This window comes from Bombus terrestris, chromosome 11 (genome assembly GCF_910591885.1).
Source record: "Bombus terrestris chromosome 11, iyBomTerr1.2, whole genome shotgun sequence".
In the NCBI taxonomy this organism is placed as follows: domain Eukaryota; kingdom Metazoa; phylum Arthropoda; class Insecta; order Hymenoptera; family Apidae; genus Bombus; species Bombus terrestris.
The window spans coordinates 1,472,641-1,491,050 of NC_063279.1; the positions used below are offsets into that span (position 1 = coordinate 1,472,641).

General features: G+C 38.6%; 1 protein-coding gene across 1 annotated transcript in view; it reads left to right on the forward strand.

Moving 5' to 3' along the window:
- The window catches only part of LOC100647228 (peroxidasin), a 347,948-nt gene that overhangs the window by 119,136 nt on the left and 210,402 nt on the right, over positions 1–18,410 (forward strand). The window contains exon 6 of the mRNA XM_012313323.3: positions 7,235–7,448. Within this exon, the coding sequence (XP_012168713.1) occupies positions 7,235–7,448 (214 nt within the window). The remainder of the gene's footprint in view (positions 1–7,234; positions 7,449–18,410) is intronic.

The following is an 18,410-nucleotide window of genomic DNA, read 5'->3' on the forward strand; positions in this document are numbered from 1 at the left end:
CTCGGATCGTTTGCGATTACCAGTACCGTTAGATAAAAATATTTTTACACCGCTGCGTTCTAAGATTTCACCAATTCCTTAGATTTCGGAAATTTCAAGAAACGAAGGAATCTCTACACGTACGCGTTTAATGATCCTTCTCCGTCTATGGCTGTTGGAAAAATTCCTAGCGAAAGTTCAGAAATATTTAACAACGATTATAATATTATTCCATCTATAACGACACGAGTCTTTTTTGTCAAAAATAGTTCGCTTTTCTCGCTAATGAATATCTTCAAATAGATCTTACAAGCATCTAAAGTATTTCATTTCACGTCTTTATCAGTTTGGTAAAAGCCTCAATAAATAATAATAATGAGACTATATATCTTAAACATACAAGGTATAACATTGTTTTATTAAAAACACTTGCACTAATGTCTTAACGAATAAAATTTTATCCGGTATTCTTATTATAGATAAGAGTTCGTATTAAAAATGATACGAACAATCTGGTATCCAATTTTTGAAATTTAATTTTTCTACACATGTCTCGATAATCGTACGCAACTTTACGGTGAGTAGTCGTCGCACGTCTGATCAATAAGATCGTTCGAATTTTTGCACGAGCGTGCAACGATCGGAACACGTAATTCGTTTCGAACGGTTTCTCCTTTCTGAGGGAGGGGCAGGTTAAATTATGAAGCGAGAGATAACGTTACTCAGCTATTATATTCACGGTCGGATGCTGGGTTCCAGCTTATGGCAGCAGGCTGCAGCTGCACGCTCCGATATGCATATATGCGAGCAGACTACAACACGCGTCTTGACCTTACACTTTCGTAATTGCTCGTACATGCACGGCATCGCTGACCTATTAATTATTTTCACTATCTGCTAAAAATAAAAAAAAAGTAGATGGAGAAGGTCGGTGGAGAGTTCGAGCCCCGTTGAAATTTCCACACAGATCGAATAGCTAAGATTCTATTATGAAATTCATGGTTGGAAATGTATCTAGATCGAATGAAAGAATAGCGTAATTTGTGCAAATTATTCATCACCAATGATATATTTATCTTATCGTTATTGACAATTTTCTATTTAGATGCTGCCAGAAAATTGACCAGCATAATTTCGAAATTCGTAACGAACGATTACTATCATGCGGATCATCTCGAGGGTCGATGGTCCGTTGTGTCAGGCGAGCCTCTTAAAATCTAAACTGTAAGACGCACCTTGTATTATCGCGATAAAAATTAAAAATGGGTTAAAAAATTGTTTCGAACGACTAACGCGAGATAAATTTCACGGACTAAACAATTCTCGACAATACGAACGATTCAGTTAACATCGTGGAGAAAAAGCGCGCAAATGTAATATATTATTTTGCAGAAATGAATTTTTCAATCTATTCGGAGTAAAATATATCAAATTCAACGTGTTAAAAAATTGTGTCAACACGATACGTTAATAGAGTAAACGATTAAACAACGATGCCAAAGTAAAATATGTTCGATGGAGAAGTTGTAATTTATTCTACCCGAAAGTGGTCCCAGTTCGTCTGACCTATGATCCTTAAAATGGCTAAGCTTACATCGGTTGGTTGCGAGGTCATGACTATGAAATTTCGCGGATCGCAGGCTAGTCCGGGTGGAGTGCCTCTAACCGTTGTTCGTGTCTGGTCTCTTAACCCTGATTTGCTCCGTCTACGATCCTTTGACATCTGAATTGTCCAGATTGCGTCCCAGGACCTTCGAGAGACTCGAACCGAATCCCGCAAGCTTGAAGAGAAATGGCCATGATTCCGGTTTCTCTCGTTCCTCGTGTTCTCGGGAAATTTTCCTATTGCAGAAAAATGCGGAATTGGATCTCCTTAGCCATCTTGTCTTTCAAAGATTCCTCTGCGTTGCTTCAGGGTTGCGTTATTTTACTTGCAAGTTTCACGATAGAAATAGCGGTTTCTTTTTGTGAAAAATTACGGAATGTCTCGTACGACACGCATAACGTATTCGGAAAAGTGGTGCAGTGGCACGCGTGGAAATTCCATACAATTCTTTTCTCCTTTTTTCTGGCTCGACCGGCACACGCGAGGCTACTACTTTCCAGAGACAGATCTCGTCCCACTTGTAAGCGCGTCGATGATCGATACGATCGATTCGCTCCAATTTCAGCGAGAGTATCGAGTTTTATCGGATCTCTGTATCCTCCTTAGGTGATCGTTGGCTGGTCTGTCGAGTACGCGAGGTACGTTCACCTTTCTCGTCTATCTCGTATTTTAAACTGCTGATTCGACGAACGACGATTTATCTCGGACACTGCAGCGACAGGCAAACATTATTACGCCTTGTTATCGGGAGCTGCAGCACACTACGTGTCGCCGTCCTATCGTTCCACACTCTTTTCTTCTCTGTTGTTTCTTTCGCGTCTAATATCAACGACCCTTTTCTTTGCTTAGCGAGTCTTTGTTCAACGAGAGTGAAAACGAGACAGTCTTTGTCTCACAGCCGTCGTTGATTTATCTCGTGCTTTGTTTTTGTTAAGGTTTTATCTCGTAATAGAGGGAGAGAGAGAGAGAGGACATGCGTGGAATGTATAATATAATAGAAAAATATATTTAAGCAAATTTAAGTATAAATACAACATACAGCGTTACTTTACGAAGGAGCTTCGAAGCCACGAGCCTATGGGTATTTTTACGGAAAATTACGGAAAACTGGCCTGTCTGTACCCCGTTGCAAGGCATGTTCCTAGAAAACTATGAGGCTGAGAGGCCCTTCAAGTTCATTCAGTGCTAAACAATACTCAGTGGTTTCGAGAACTAAGAAAACTAAACTCTAGAAAAGATGTGGAGTTTTCCTTGAAGTGGGATCCATTTCAACAGTTTTTCAAGGAATCGTCGAGTTATTTTTTCAAAGAAACCTTATACTGTACAGTTTAGTTTGTGTGAGATATGATGCGTTTCATTGCTGTATATTTTGTATCGTTAGAAATATGCTAAGCATAATATTCGAAATAATTCATCTTTAACATGTGGTATTTATATATATATGAAATGATAAAAGAGAGAAACAAGATATGAAAGATACATTTTTACGTAAATAGTTCTTCGTCTTTGAAGAATAATTCGAGACGATACAAGAAAGGTGTTGTTCCAAACGTAATTGATCTTTGAGAAATAATACAATTTTTAGTTTCCCTTTGGATATTATCCTAAAGTAAATTTTTTTGCATAAAATACACCGATTATTTATTTATTTAGCAACGAAACGACAACCCGGTAATATGCACACGTATTCACACAACGATGACTTCAAGTAGACGATCGATATTTTATCGAATTAGTGAAATAATCAATGGTAAATAGAATAGGGAGGATTAGGATCAGACGACACAAACTACTGTGTTTATTATTTCAAAAAATTCAATCTAACTAGCGCAATAACAATAAAGATTCTTCATCGATGAACAAAGTTGAAGTTCTGCCTGGTTTGGATGTAAGAATGACTATAATTACAGAGCGTACAAATTTCCCTGAGAACAGGTGTTACGAACGTTTTCGACAGTAGGAAATCACAAAGTAGTTTCAAAGTCTTTAACCTGATTAATTTTGATTGATCAAGCTTTCTCTTTTCTTGCTGCTCGCAACGAGATTGTAAGATGCGAATTCGTTATTAATCGCGAACATACTTGTTCATACGTATAACACTCTTTGCAGGAAATATTTATTAAAATGAAGCGGCAAATCAATACCAGCCGTTTGAACCCTTTTTTTCTTTGCAATTAACAAAAGTTAATTTCTTCGTACATTCGGTCTTAGCCTCGTTCAAAGACAGAAAAATTTAACGAATATGAGAAGTATCTGTATTCACTCGTTACTATCTTAATTAAAAGAGACCATTTTCTCCTTGTAGAACAGTTATAAAATATCATCGATTGAAAAAGGTGGATATCTAATTAATACGAAGGAATTAACGAATCTTCCAAAGAAAGTATGTCTTAATTAAGAAATGTCTCGTAAAGACGATAAAATTTACATTTATTCGCTTGTTTCAAAATTATCTTTCCAAATAAAAATTACGATCCTCGTAACTGAGAAAACAGGAGGCCACGTTTCCTCCAGTTTTGAAATAATAATTTCCAATCAATCGACAAAGTGAAAATAATTGAGCGACGCGTGACATCCGGCGCGATGAATTTCTTTGACTAGTTTCATTGCCTTGTTTTCAATGTTGCGATACGGAAGATAAATATTGATATTCGTAGATGCATTATCGATCTCGGATGCTTGCTCTATTTTTTCTTTTAATCAATCCAATATAAATTGAAACGAACAAAATATCGAGCTTTCACTTTCAATGGTACGAAGAAGCGTTACTACGAAAGAATATCAAGTAGTCTGTATCGTGTGATCATGATCTGGTCTTATTCTACTCGTTCGATCTTATATCGTTCGAATATCGATTCACTAAAAAATTGTAATAATATCCAAAACCACGGCAATCCATCGTTCTACGAATTTAAAAAAAAGACACGAGTAGGACTTTCATTTCGAATAATCGTTACAAGGAATCGACATTTTCCTTTCGGTTATCATTTCTGTATCGCTTTTAAATAATTTGTTTCATTTCCAAAGCTGTTTTAGTATCGATTCCTCTGCTGAATTAAAATCTCATAGATGTCGCTTCGCGAAGCTTCCGAATTGATTGCAACGTTTCTCGATTGAATTCCAACGATAGAAAGGTTAACAGGTTGAGTCCCGTTATCGAAGCTTTCGATTCGCCCGTGAAACTTGCCGCGAATCCTCCTGTCTCTCGATGTTTCCCCGTTTACGATCAAAGTCTTTTCTCGCTTTATCAAACGAACTTTTCACTTAGCGGGCTAAAGAATCGCAAAACAGAACATCGGATTTCAATTTAACAATTCCTCGCGAGTATTAATCGCCGGAGGGACAGAGCGTGTGAATAGAAATGGGAATAAACGCGCGTAGTTGGACAGCGAGTTTCCTAAGATGTAATTATTCACTGCTCAGCCTTTTATAATAATGACAAATGACCATAGGCGTCCGTTCAGGCTGTCCTTTGCGTCTCGAGCAGCCGAGGCCGGTGCAGCGCCTCGAAATCCCTTTCCTGGCTACCACGCCGCGCCTAACGATTCTTTAACTCCTTCGTATCAAACTGCGGAACACCGACTGCGAGCACTGTATTAAATTGTACCGACGGAATTTCCGCCAGACGTTTCGCTTGGAGCTCTCGAATCCTCGCAGCTGGCCCGCAGCTATAATGGATTAATTCTTGAACGATTTATAATGGATCATAGAAATACGAAGATTTTACGCTAAATATCTTACGCTTAGCTTCGTATTTTAACAGACTCATATTTTATGAGCGTGTCACCAATAGCAGCCTGTGTACCGAATATTACAACTTCTAAAGAAACTAACGTTTGCGTAAGTGTTCTATCGAAACGCGATCCACAGGACTTAGATCATCAGCAACGAGATAAGAAAATGCGCTGATAAATTTTGCAATTTAAAATTCTAAAGGAACTAACGTCTATTGGTCGGGTTAATGTATTAGGTTGTCCGAAAAGTTTCTTTCGTTTCACAAGGCGATAATAGATGAACAACAATTTCCGTTTTATCCATTTCGTTCTATTTCTATTATGTTCGTGCATAATTCGATAAACTAATATAAAACTAATATTATTTCCTTATAAAAGGAAAGAAACTTTCCGGTCAACCTATAATACTATATACCCTGTACCTAAAAGTAATCTTAGGCCCCAAACAGCGCTTTCCGAGGTAATTTCAATCGGTCGAGGCTCGGATCCATTTCATAAGGAGAGCCCTGAGCTCTTTACGCGTTGCTCGGTTCGCAGTATCTAGAAGAAGATCGGCCTTATCTGCGCCTGGCTTTTAGATAAAATCCAGAGCGCTTTGATATCGTGACACCCGGGGTTTCGTCAACGAAGTTTTCATTTCTCCAGGGTTTTACTGCGTACTTGCTGCCCTGTTTGCGACACCTTGCTCTCTTTGAGCCGCGTTGAAACCCGGCAAGGTGATTATTTCGGATGGCATGCATCAAGGGAAAGAAAGATCGGAGTAGCCAGCCGCCTACCGAGCAACGTGATATTTGAATTCGAATACACGCGGTGTGTTGCTACGTGGAAAGGACGTCCGATTTACATTAAATTTACATTGCTATAACTTGCTTTCGTGTTTGAGATTGATACGCCAGGCGAAATCTTTCTGCGTCTCTTCGCTGTAGAATCTCACAGGAATATACATTCATCCGATGTAGGTAGGTTGGAAGAAAACGTCGATACACGTTCGAAACGAAGTTGGCAAACTCATCATTTTTATTACAAGACTGGCGCGAAGCTTCTTCTTTTCTTTCTTTCTTTGTTTATTCAGATTCCGAGAGACTCGATTTCGAGAGTGTCGTGTCGAACGAGCAAGATCTTTATTCGATTTTCTGGCCGTTGAGCGTTAATTAATTCTTTCATTCTTTCAGTCGGTTGCACGATTATGCAACTTCTAATTATGCAGATTTTATTCTGCGACGCAATCCTTCTTTACGAAAGACAGAGATAATTGTCTTACGTAAGAAGCGCAAAGTGGAAAATTCGTGTTAGGCTCTTGCAATATGCAATCTCAATTCGCCATTTATTCCTTCGCGCGATATCTTATCGCCTGTCTATTGCTTCGTGCTTTCTTCACATTATCAATCTTATTCGTAGTACCGATCATAGTAATGGCACCTAACGCTGTTACGTTTAACGCTGTTGCACGTGTCAGGTAAAATTCGTGATAAAAATTCGTCCTTTAATATTTTTATATGCTTTTATTCACCAAAGTGGTTAAGTACAATATTACAACGAAGTAGCGAAGTTACAAAGTATTAAAATAGTTGTTCAAATCGCGACCAAGACTGTACCCACGACTAGTCTCGTGGCCGAATGCTCGCAGTTTTTATATGTCGAGTTTGTAGGAGTTGACACGGACAGGAAATGTGCAAAGGTAAAATAAAAGTCTAAAGATTCATTGTCAGGTAGTGTGAAACGACGTGGATTTGGGTATGATCGCTGTGACACATGCAACGTCGCTACGTTCAATGCTAATACCGAGAGTATCGATGCGTTCTTCGATCTTCACACCGTAATATCGTTAAGTCCGACAAACCGAGTTAAAAGCCTCGAGACTCTCCTCTCGTTCTCCTCAATCGTCCTTTGAAAATCCCATCTGTTTTGATTTCAGGTGTCGTGGGTTCGCAGACGAGGCGACGAGCTGCACTTGCTCACGATCGGCTTGGACACGTACGCGAGCGACTCTAGATTCTCGCTGGCCCTGGAGAAGCCGAATGATTGGCGGTTGCTTTTGCGTTCGGCTACCGAACGAGATGGCGGCGTGTACGAGTGTCAAGTCAGTGCTCATCCGCCATTAATCAGAACTGTCCATCTCACCGTGTCAGGTGAGTAAATGTGTCTTTGTACGCGCGTGTATGTATCTCTATCGCTGGCCCGTTAGTTGTCAGAGTCGAACAGCAATCGCGGCCTGCAATTTCTATCCGGTGAGGCCTCTGCTCTCTCGAATATATGTGTCCTTTGATCCGACGACTTCGGTGTCACCGATAAATCAGCCACGGCACGCCACTGCTTATAGAGAGACAGCCATGCGATGGTTCTCTCGCTAATCAACCGTAACGAGAATTTGACGGCAATCCCGACGATTATCGGTTGAACGTTTTTCGTCGGTGATTCGAGATAATGGACGCTTGGCACCCTGTTTGCGTGACTCTAACACCTTCACCAAACTTGAATTTCTACGACTTAAAATAGCGTTCTCTGCGGAACCAGCTTCTATTCTGGTCGTTCGTTAACGAGAATTTTAGTTTATGCAGACTTTTACTTCGAATTAGTTGGCTGTGATTTGTGTTTGAAATCGCGCGAGATTAATAGAGAGTTTGAAAGTTTGTTCGGAAAGATCGGTCGTTTATTTCTGTATAGAATATTATTTTGCTGGATGGTAGATATTCAAATTAAAAGTGAAAGTTGCAATTCAAAGCTACGTTCTATTCTTTTATTTCGAATCATTTATCAGCGTGAATTTGGGATTACGTAGACGGACTTTGAGTTAGTTCGCTGCTATTTAAGCTGATTTTCGTTTGGTAGTTCGAATCCTGTGTTTCGAATTACAAGAGATTAGTCCTCGTTTGGTGAAAGCTCGATCTTCGTCGTCGCAAAAGTCGAACGTGTTATCGAGTTGTACGGAAAACTTGGAACGGAAAAAGAAAATTTCAAGGAATACCGTGTTCTTATAGAACCAGAATTTCGCGATGTATTAGCGCGTCGAAATTAAAAACAACATTTCATACGTACATTTGGATTCTATTCTGTCGTTTATTAGGATACAAGTAAATTGTAAAACGAGGGAATAAAACAGGAAGAAAGATTTTAAACAAAATATTGGTTCGAGAATAGTATCGGTGGCGGTAGTTTATCGAATTAAGAACGAAATTTGAAATTTAAATTTTGATTTTAGGTTGGATTTAAAATTTAAATTCCAACGGGGGTTGAATCTTAATTTCGGATTTGGGAATTTTGAAGTCAATTAAAATGGCTTTATAAGATGAGACTAGACGATAGTGTATGACGAGAAATCCAATTTCCGAATCCAATTAAAAAATAAACTAACGTTCGAAACCGTCAAAAAATTGAACGCTCACACTCGTAACTAAAATACATATGAAATTGCTGTTAAACGTGCGTATCTTTGAAGCTGCGACGGTGGTCAAAAGTTAGAAAGGCTGTTTCTTGATGAACGGAGTAAGCGATAAAGGGATGGAAACGGTTAAATATTAAACTACAACGTTTGAAGTGACCACGGGTTCGGTTATTACACGTGGCGGTTCTGCGGAATCGCTGTAATTCCAAACCGTATCGGGCAAATTATAATTCTCTCAAGTGCAGTTAAACGCAGCAACCTGAAATACCAACGGAGTCACTTTAAACTCGTACAGCTCGTTCCTAGCTATTACGGTTGCCGGGAGAATTGCGAATTTTCGACTGCAACGTGTTGCCAATTGAACCGTGAAAACAGTTTTTCGATTTTCTTCCAACTTCCGCGACATATACGTTGGGTAGTTTTGGAAAATCGACCGATAGTCGTCGATCGTTACGTCTTTTCTTTTTTCATTCAGATTCAGTCAGATTCGTTCTAAGCGACTGCTATCAAAAATTACCACAAGTTCGGAATAACGAAATCGATATCGTAATTAACATCGAACCGATCCTCTTTAAGCAACATCTTCCAACTTTAAGAAAATTTTCAAAGAACGTTGCACGAAGATTTAAGCAACCTTTTATTCGACTAAATAGAAAGTTTTACCACTGGCAGAGAATATTCATCGATAGCGGACGATCCTGTATTTTGGACGGTTAATGAGGAGCTCGTTGGAACCGCGAACAGTTGCATATTACGGTGTCTCTAGAGTTAATCTCGTTGAGGAGAGCAGGACAAAAAGCAAGCCCATTATTCTCTTAATCTAGCCTTGCAAAGTATCTCGGGAAAGTTAGCCTGGTAGATACATAATCCGCGGCGTTCTGCGGAACATTTTCGCTACACCATAAATCACGAAGGCTCGCGTCGTTAGGGTGGTCCTTGTCGTGGCATAATGGCGATCTTGCAGCTGTAACGATGTCCTCGTGCCACTCACGACTCACCGTGCATACACCCCTTAATTGGACCTCTGTCTCATCTTTGCGCCTGTATCCTCTTTGCCCATCCTCCGCGTTTATCTTCTTCGTCAATTTTTAAATACGATTCATCGAGAATATTCTTTAAAAAAAGCCTATTATTTACAACATTTTGGTGATTTTTTTATATTAAATTTTCGCAAATTAAATTAAATTAAATTAAATTACGTAATAGCACGAGATAAAAGTTTGTCCCGTTATCATTGAGTCAATCGCTTTAATCATTCTTTCGCATAAATAAGTCTGCGTTTCTCGTTGACGTTCGTTTCGTTTCGTTTCACTAGAAAAATCATGTCTGTCGTTGCGTTTCCAGAAACTTCTACGATTTAATTCAATCTGTTGCAACGACGAGATGCACGACTGCCGTTAGATAAAAATTGACGCCTAGGGTGTGATCCGTCGTACGGAATTTAAATATGTATGAAGCTGTGACAAAACTGAAACAAGTCGGAGGGCAAACGAATACAAACGCGCTTAGATGTCGGGAAAGTAGATAGTTGGTGGTGAATCCAGCGGCGCGTGTCATAAAATGTCGGTTTACGATGCCAACAACTGAAAAACGATCGGTTCGACGGTACTACGGAAGGTCTCGCTACGAGTCGTACGTTAAACTTCACGTCTTCGTGCTTATTATTCCTTGCCGGGCTTATTATTCCTTGAACCTGTTCTCTTTCCATTTTCTTGGATTTCCTATGCAGCTAAAGAAATGACCGAAGCGCGGAGTTACTTTCCACGCGACTTTTTCTTCGAACTCGTTCGAAGAAAGTAAAAATGTACGACTCTTAATTGACGATATTGGTCGTTGCAATTTCGTGACCGGTTGATCATTTGCTCGATGATTTAAATTACCTAGGTAGTTACTAGGTTGGGATACGAATATCCACATCTTCTATGAAACTAAAAATCGTTTTAGTTTGAACGGGATCAGCCACGAAACTCTTAAAATTAAGTACATCTCTTGAATATAGGATATTACGGTAAAAACTATTGAGATATGTGTAATTTTGTGTGCTACACTAGATTAGCCTAGTGACACACATATATGAGTATGAGTGTGTAGAAATATGTGCGTGCACAGCATCTCGTAAAGCAGTTGAATGCAACTGTTCCGCGAGTAGTGTGGTATAAAAGATGAAGAGACAAAGAGAGTGTTGAGACGCGTGCAAATGTGTATCGACGAAGATCTCGTGAATCGCGTATTAAATAAATCTGAAACTATTTTGATATCGATTCTAAGTGTAATCCAAGTGTTCCTATACATTTATTTCGGCGATTAAGACCCACAATTCTCGACAAAAACGTTAGCTCCGCGAATCTTCTTAGCGCGTTAAGATACACACTGTTGAGATGTAATGCAATTTATTCGTTCTGATCCGCGTACTAAGACAAAGAAAAGGTAAACGATTATAAAATACAATGTTACAAGTATGAATTACAGCTGTGTTATATCCACGTGAAATAAAAATAGTAGGATCGATATATTATTAAGTTTCGTAAAGTTTCTGATGTGGGTTTATCCCACAATTTTTGTGAGTTGAGTCTCCGAATTGGTCTGATTCATTTTCGAAATACATCGATGATAATTGTATCGGCGCGTGAGTATAAATAACACAATGACAAACCGCGATTCTACTTTCTTTGGTAAGTCGGATGTACAAAACTCGATAGGTGGGCGTATATTCTCGCGACTGATCGTAGATATCGAGTCGAATCTCTGTCATGAAACGATTCGAGGTCTCTTAAACAAAATGTTACTATGGAGAAATCTCCTTGAACTTTTTCATGGCACGTGCTGCGAAAGTGGCAGGTGTATTTGAAAAACAGGAGGTGAAAGAGTACGAATCGACATAACTCGAGCTGGCACGGGTTTAACCGTAGCCGCGTGTTTTCATAAAAACAGCTATTTACTTTGCCGCATTGGGATACACGTGGTTGTTCATGGAAAAGCAATACGACACCTTTTGGGCACGTACGTGCAATTTTCAACGAGCGACACGGTCCGCGCGTGAAAGTGCACCCTTTGTCGGCTGGCTTTTCAAACAAATGCGCAAAGAGGGTCGTAGGGTTCGTTTCAAGTAGTTCACAGGCAACAGGAAAATCTACCTCCTTTTATTTTACCTTTTCCTGGATAACCATTCATAAAAGAGTCTCCTTTCTACGTGTCTTTCGTCGTACGCGATGTTCCTTAGAGGATCGTCTATATTTCAATACGCGAGGCGAATGGAAACTCTGTAAATTTAATTTACTCAATGGCTATAGTAGATAACGTGTGAAAAAAAAAAGAAAAATGATTTCTGTAAAGACGAAATGTTGTAAAATTATTTAAGAACAAAATTGTTTCATCTCTCTTTTGAGATTAACTCTTTCGACGCTTAATTTTGTTTAGTCCGTGCTTTGCGCCTTTCAATTTTTCACGAATGCGTAAATATGTACAGTCTAATTACGAACGATAGAAACATATTAATTTTACAATTTTAAACGTCTTTCTGTAATTTTAATCCGCAAGAATTATGCGCCTCGCTTTAGAAACGAAGCGTAAGAAGTTAAACGGATTATGGGTGAGAGATATCTTCTTAGAATAGACCGTTTTATCTTGATTACTTGTATCAGCAGCTAAGTCGCAATTAGAAGTTACAAAAATACCATAAAACACAGTTCTCACCATCCATCTCTCGTAGAACAATTCCGCAGGTAGAAATAACGTTCGATTATTCCCTTGGGCCTTAGATTACTCAATTTTCATAATACCTGAATTAGCATTAGTTAACCGTCGCGTGCAATTGCGCAACGATTTTGCCTTCTAATTTGAACCGATAAGATTTACCTGCGGACGAGTTTCCGCAGCGTTGCACTTCAAAAGGAGATTTGATTGACGTTCGCGACTACGTAATACGTAGTGGGATTAAGAAGTGACAAGTCAGATAAAGGTTACGTGCCCGCGTTCCTATCTCGCTGCTTTTATTTCCTCAAAGATTTTCCTATCTTTGATCAACGCGTTTTTTTCCCTCCTCTATTTCTGCGTTAGTTTCCAACTGAACATGTACAGATACGTCGTTGCTGGTGTATCTTTTCCCATACACGAATCTAGATAGCCTCCAAGCTATTTCGTTTTTATTCGATTTATGTTTGTTTCGGGAAAAGAATGATTCACGCAGTCGGATAACGTGATAAATTGACGGCTGGTTTTGCGAAATATCCTTCGTGCTTCTGCCAGAGATGATTCCGTTAACGAAGAGAAACCGCTGAAAATAATGTCTATAATATCTTAGAAATATCAATCAAATCGATATTAATCCTGTCACAGAGTAACGCCAGAGTATCTCGGCAAAATCCTTAAATATTAATTCATTTCCTGTGCAGAATTGAAAATAGATATCTTTCAGGTCCCTCTGAAAATATCTTGAAATTCGGAACGCGAGAGATCTTAACGACGAAGATGTAACGTCAATTTACATCAGAGACCAGGCTACATACCGCGGGCAGGATGGCACCAGGCAGGATGTCTGCGATAATATTAAGTATCCACCGTGGAATTTTTATGGTTAAGGTCCTTCAGACCAAGCGAGGATCTTCTAAATTACTTTTACGATTATTGTTTACTACGGATTAACACGGAAAGTTGGCCTCCCTCGCAACTGGTATATTCCGTTAACAACTTTCTCCCAAGGGTAGCTAAAAACCCTTCCTGGTCCACCAACCGCCTTATTATCCAATCGGAGACGGTGTCTATTGCCCTCACTTCCTTAACCAAAATTACCATCAACAAATCCGATAGTTCCGTTTCTTTATACACACCCAGCCCTAGCTTTCCTCGGACACAGTATCGTCAGTAAGAGGCACTTATTCCGTGCTCTTGGAATAGTCAACTTATCCTTACCGGTCTCTACTCTTATAACAGTCGCGTACTTAACATTGTAACTTAGTGTGTATTCCGTTGTGACTGTCGAATTCGCAATAAAGTTCAACTAAAAGTAATAGTTGCGTTACAGCACAGCTGCCTTATTTTATCCAACCTTCAACTTACGTGACAAAGATACTGTACGAATTCTTCAATTCCACTGTCAATCGAACGAACGAACGACTTTTAAACTGATGTTCATGCGAAAGTACGCATATTAGTAACTGTCTCACTATTTGATTTTTAAAGCTAAGGACTATTTTAACGATAGAAAGATACGACCGAATAAGAAACGAGCCAGAGCCAGGGCTTAAAGGCAGTGTAAAAGGGTTGAAAAGGTCTTTTGTAAAAGAATAATTCGCATCACTTTGAAGGAAGTTAGCGTCGATCTACTCGGGTAATGTAACGTCGTTTCATGAATGATCGAGCATGTTTGAAAATAGCCAGCGACGAGATTCGGAATCAGATGCAAGCATCCGCAACGCGGTCACCAATACCTAGGAGATTGGCGTCCGGTCTTCCACGAACAAGGACTTTGAGGTATCTGCTATTGAAAGTCAAAGAGCGTGCAAGAACATTTCCCGTGATGTGCAACTTCGAACAGCCATAACTTCGAAAGGGAAGCGTTCGTAGATATACGTACATTCATGCGATATTTGTTTCATTCGGACAGCCCGATGAAACATACTCGGGAAATTTGCTTCAATGTTCCAGACATACTGCACACTGATCTAACGTAAACATCTGACGTACGTGCGATTTGAATATTAGACGTCGTTACGTTATTTCCAGATTTCGTCTCTCGTTCCGTCTCTACGTCCAATTTAATCAACTTATTTCGTATATTTTATTTTATTTATATTCTATCGGAAAGATTTTTCGGTATATTTAACACTAGAACTACCACACCAGTCAAATTGGTTGGTTTTACAATTTTATTTTAAAATTTCTACTTCGTGTTACATTTTTTTTCACAATGATGTAATGACCTTTGCAACGATAACTGAAAGAATAATATAATGAATTTTATTTTGTTTTTTATGTATTCGAACTGAAAATAATTTTGTATCAAGGCTACTTTTACCAATGGCAGTGAAAATGACTGGTACTTGTCAAAGTGTAAAAGGGTGCTGCGATCTGTTTATCGAACCCCGATTAACCATTTTCCTCGTTTTCTACAATTTGCCACACCTTTATTAAATTTTTACCACGTATCATTCGATATGAGGATATCTGTTATCAGGAAAATTCCGGATCGATCGCTAAATCTCTAGATGCTAATATTAGAAATACCACACCAGTGAAAATGGCTGGTTCTACGATTTTATAAATGTGTCAACCCTCGTTTAGGGATCATGGTCACAGATGGATTAATAATACCAAAAATGTACTACGTAACATGGAATTGCTTCTGTAAGAAAGTAATAAATCAATAAATATAAAAATATTCTATTATTACATATTTTTTACCGGTCATTTTCACTGGTCTTGGTAGAAATAGTTTTCTGTTAACTATCGGTAGTTCTAGTGTTAAGAGTGCTGTTTCGTAGATATTTTCGACGTTAGTATTTTTCACAACGAAACTGTTGTTTAAATCTTTCTTTCTTAAATCAGGTATTTGATATATAATATTCTCTTATTTGAAATCGATACTTGCAATAACAGTTTGTCGTAAATGCTTGAAAATGTTAAGTTTCAAACGTTCGCGAAGATTAGCTGACGTATTTGCGACCCTTGGCATTTCCATCGTGTTTTCATTAGTACGTGGCGTTAGACAAAATGATGTTCCTTATAACGATCGCTCGACATTACGAGCAAGTATCTCATGATTCGTTGGGTTTGTCGTCGTAAATCGAAAAGTCGATCATTGCGACGAACCGTACCTCGTTCAACGTCGTTTTATCGCCGCTCTCAGGTTCCACCAGTCGACTCATTGGGTCTCGGGTAGGCCGTTCATTCTATTAAGGCGCAATTATGCGTTGCAAGGGGGACATTATTAACGTTCTTACTATGCGCTGATAGTCTCGCTGACTTAAGACTGTGACACAGATGTCATGCGAACTGAGAGAAGTTGTTTCGTCGATGTATGAAGAACAGTTCGAGCAGTTATGGAGGATGCTGATCGAATGAGAGTATCGTAGTGGAGTGGAACTTCGCGAGAATAGGAATGGAAATTGTATTGTTTGTAGGTAGAACGATATCTATACGGAAATACATATTCTGTATCGATTATTCTAATACACGGCGTCGCTCAAAAATTAGTTTTTAAATTTCTACTTTATTTTGTCCGTTCAATTTGTATTCCAGAAAAATAAAAATATTCGTAGTGAACGATCATTTACGAAAAGAACGCTGAGAAATAATAACGCGAACGTTTTGCATCGTTAGCTGACTAACAGATTCTAGTATCTTTAACGTGCCAATTTTCTTCAACCATCTGACGCGTTTATAAATTTGTTGGTTCATTTGTCAGAGCGTATTTGCTTACCTTATAAATAATAACTAAATAAGTGATAATAAACCTTAATAAGTAAGAATAATTCAAACGACATGTATCGCTTTTGGACTTGTTTCTAAATCAGAAACATGTCACAAATACGTTAGCTTTTACTGTCACAAATTCAAATAGAACTTCGTTTACACGGACCTCGGGGACATATAGTTTATATTCGATCGAATAGATAAATAAATCGTACAAATAAATTCAACGAATAGAAATCCATGTAGTCAAGCACTAGTTGAAATTTCGTTGAAATAAATGGAACTCGTACAAAATTCAAGCGTATTTGATTATACGCTATTCTTTCTTTCGTGTTTGATTAATCTATATACGCCGTAGTAAAGTAGAAAAGCTTGTTACATATCGAAACGAAGAAAGAAAATGAGCTTCGTAGTGGAAGTGGAGGTGAAAGTAGTCACGCAACGACGGAACCGTTACATCCGTGCGTTTCCGGCGGAAACGCGTCAACTAGATCGCGTCCCAGTATTGTTCGTGGCATTTTTACGGTGGCGGCGTTATTGGCGCAGTGGCGTTTTTCAAATCCACAGGCACAAAGACGATAAATCGAACGACGAAGCGGTCGGTTCTCGCGTCTCGGGAATTCGCCTGTTGACGCTGCCTGTTCCATTGTACTCGGTGCGTATTTATCGGTTTCCATACACATCTCGTTTTCCAAAAGGGTTGTCTAAGATCGATCAACCAGATCGTTCGAGCCGCTCGTAAACAGTCGCTGGGAAAAGTATTCGTTCGAACGCTTATTGAAATCTTCTTGAAAAAATATATTTTTCGTTATACGAAACGTTGAAATTTTATTAACGTCGTGGCGAGTAAATTGCGGGTTTTTATGCAGATTTACATTTTTACGCGCTCGATTAAAGAAACAGAATTTAAATACGGGCTTGCCTTGCCTATTAAGTCTTCTTTTTATTTTTATTTGGTAGACTATTTACAATCAATTGTCATTGAGGATTATAAGTAAATTCTGTTAAAAGTTAGAAGGAGTATTGAGTTGGCAACTAAGTGATTGCGGATTTTGTTATTAGGTGGCATTGATAAAATCCGCAATCACTTAGTTGCCAACTCATCATATTACTTTTGAACATTTTATATATTTTTGTATATTATACAAAATTTTATGCTTCTATGCGTCTTGAAACTTCAAATAAATGAAGTTAGGAACTTGGCATAATTATTACGTGGTATGGATGACATAATTTTCTGTGATAAGTATTCGAGTACTTTCGCGGACCGCTGCAGACACGATCGAATACAGGAGACTCGCCTCTTATACGAAATCTTCGCGAGTCATTGAAACATCGACGATAAAAATCACACAGAAATGGTACGAGATATGTAGGAGTTCGAACGATGAGTGTGGAATCGAGCATACGTGGATAATGAAAACCGGGACACGATCTGTCGTTTCGCCGTTCGAACACGCCAGACGTGTTCGCTTATATCACTAAGGAACACCGGAATTTATGCCTATCACGCACCTGGTATTTCGGTCAAATATTTTATAAACATTGCACGAGTCTATCGTGGAAATATTTTTCTTATTGCTTTCACATAGCGTTTCTCGTCGATCGTTCTCGCTCCCTCGGATTCTTCGTCCTTTGCTTTCGTGGAATTTATTGTTGTCATTAACCCTTTGTCCTCTGAATTTTATTTCAATTTCGTTGCCAGCAGCTGCCAACTCTTTTAAGCGTTTTATTTGAAATTTACTTCAACTAAAAAAAAAAAAAAGAATTTAAATAAATAAAAGAAGAAACAAATTCACTTGAATACCAGTTTTATTCACACTATTGTTGCATTTTGTAATTTTTAAGCGTATGATATATCTTGAAACAATTTCCCAGTCCTGGTTTTCTTTCGCGCGTTTCATAAAAAAAGTGGGGCTGAAAGAATGTCGAGCGAGACTCGACAAAGAAGCACCTCGGATAAAAACTGATATCTAGTCACATAGGAGTGCAGAGGGTTAAACCACAGGTATTTAAACTTGTATGATTCAAATTCACATACTATAAGTCTTAGCCATATCGTTGTCACGGCAAATGAGCAGCATATATTTGCATATTACATATATTGTATTCTTATACCATCGAATTCCGCATGGATGTAGTTATCGCTAGACTGCCAATTTTTATGCGTTTATGAAAAATTTAAAGACAAAAGACTGCGTAATACGCAATAATGCGCAAAAATATATGTGACATCCGAAATATAGAAGCAGATTTTCGTCGAAGTATTTAGTAAGTAAAATAATTTTCCACCCAAGTT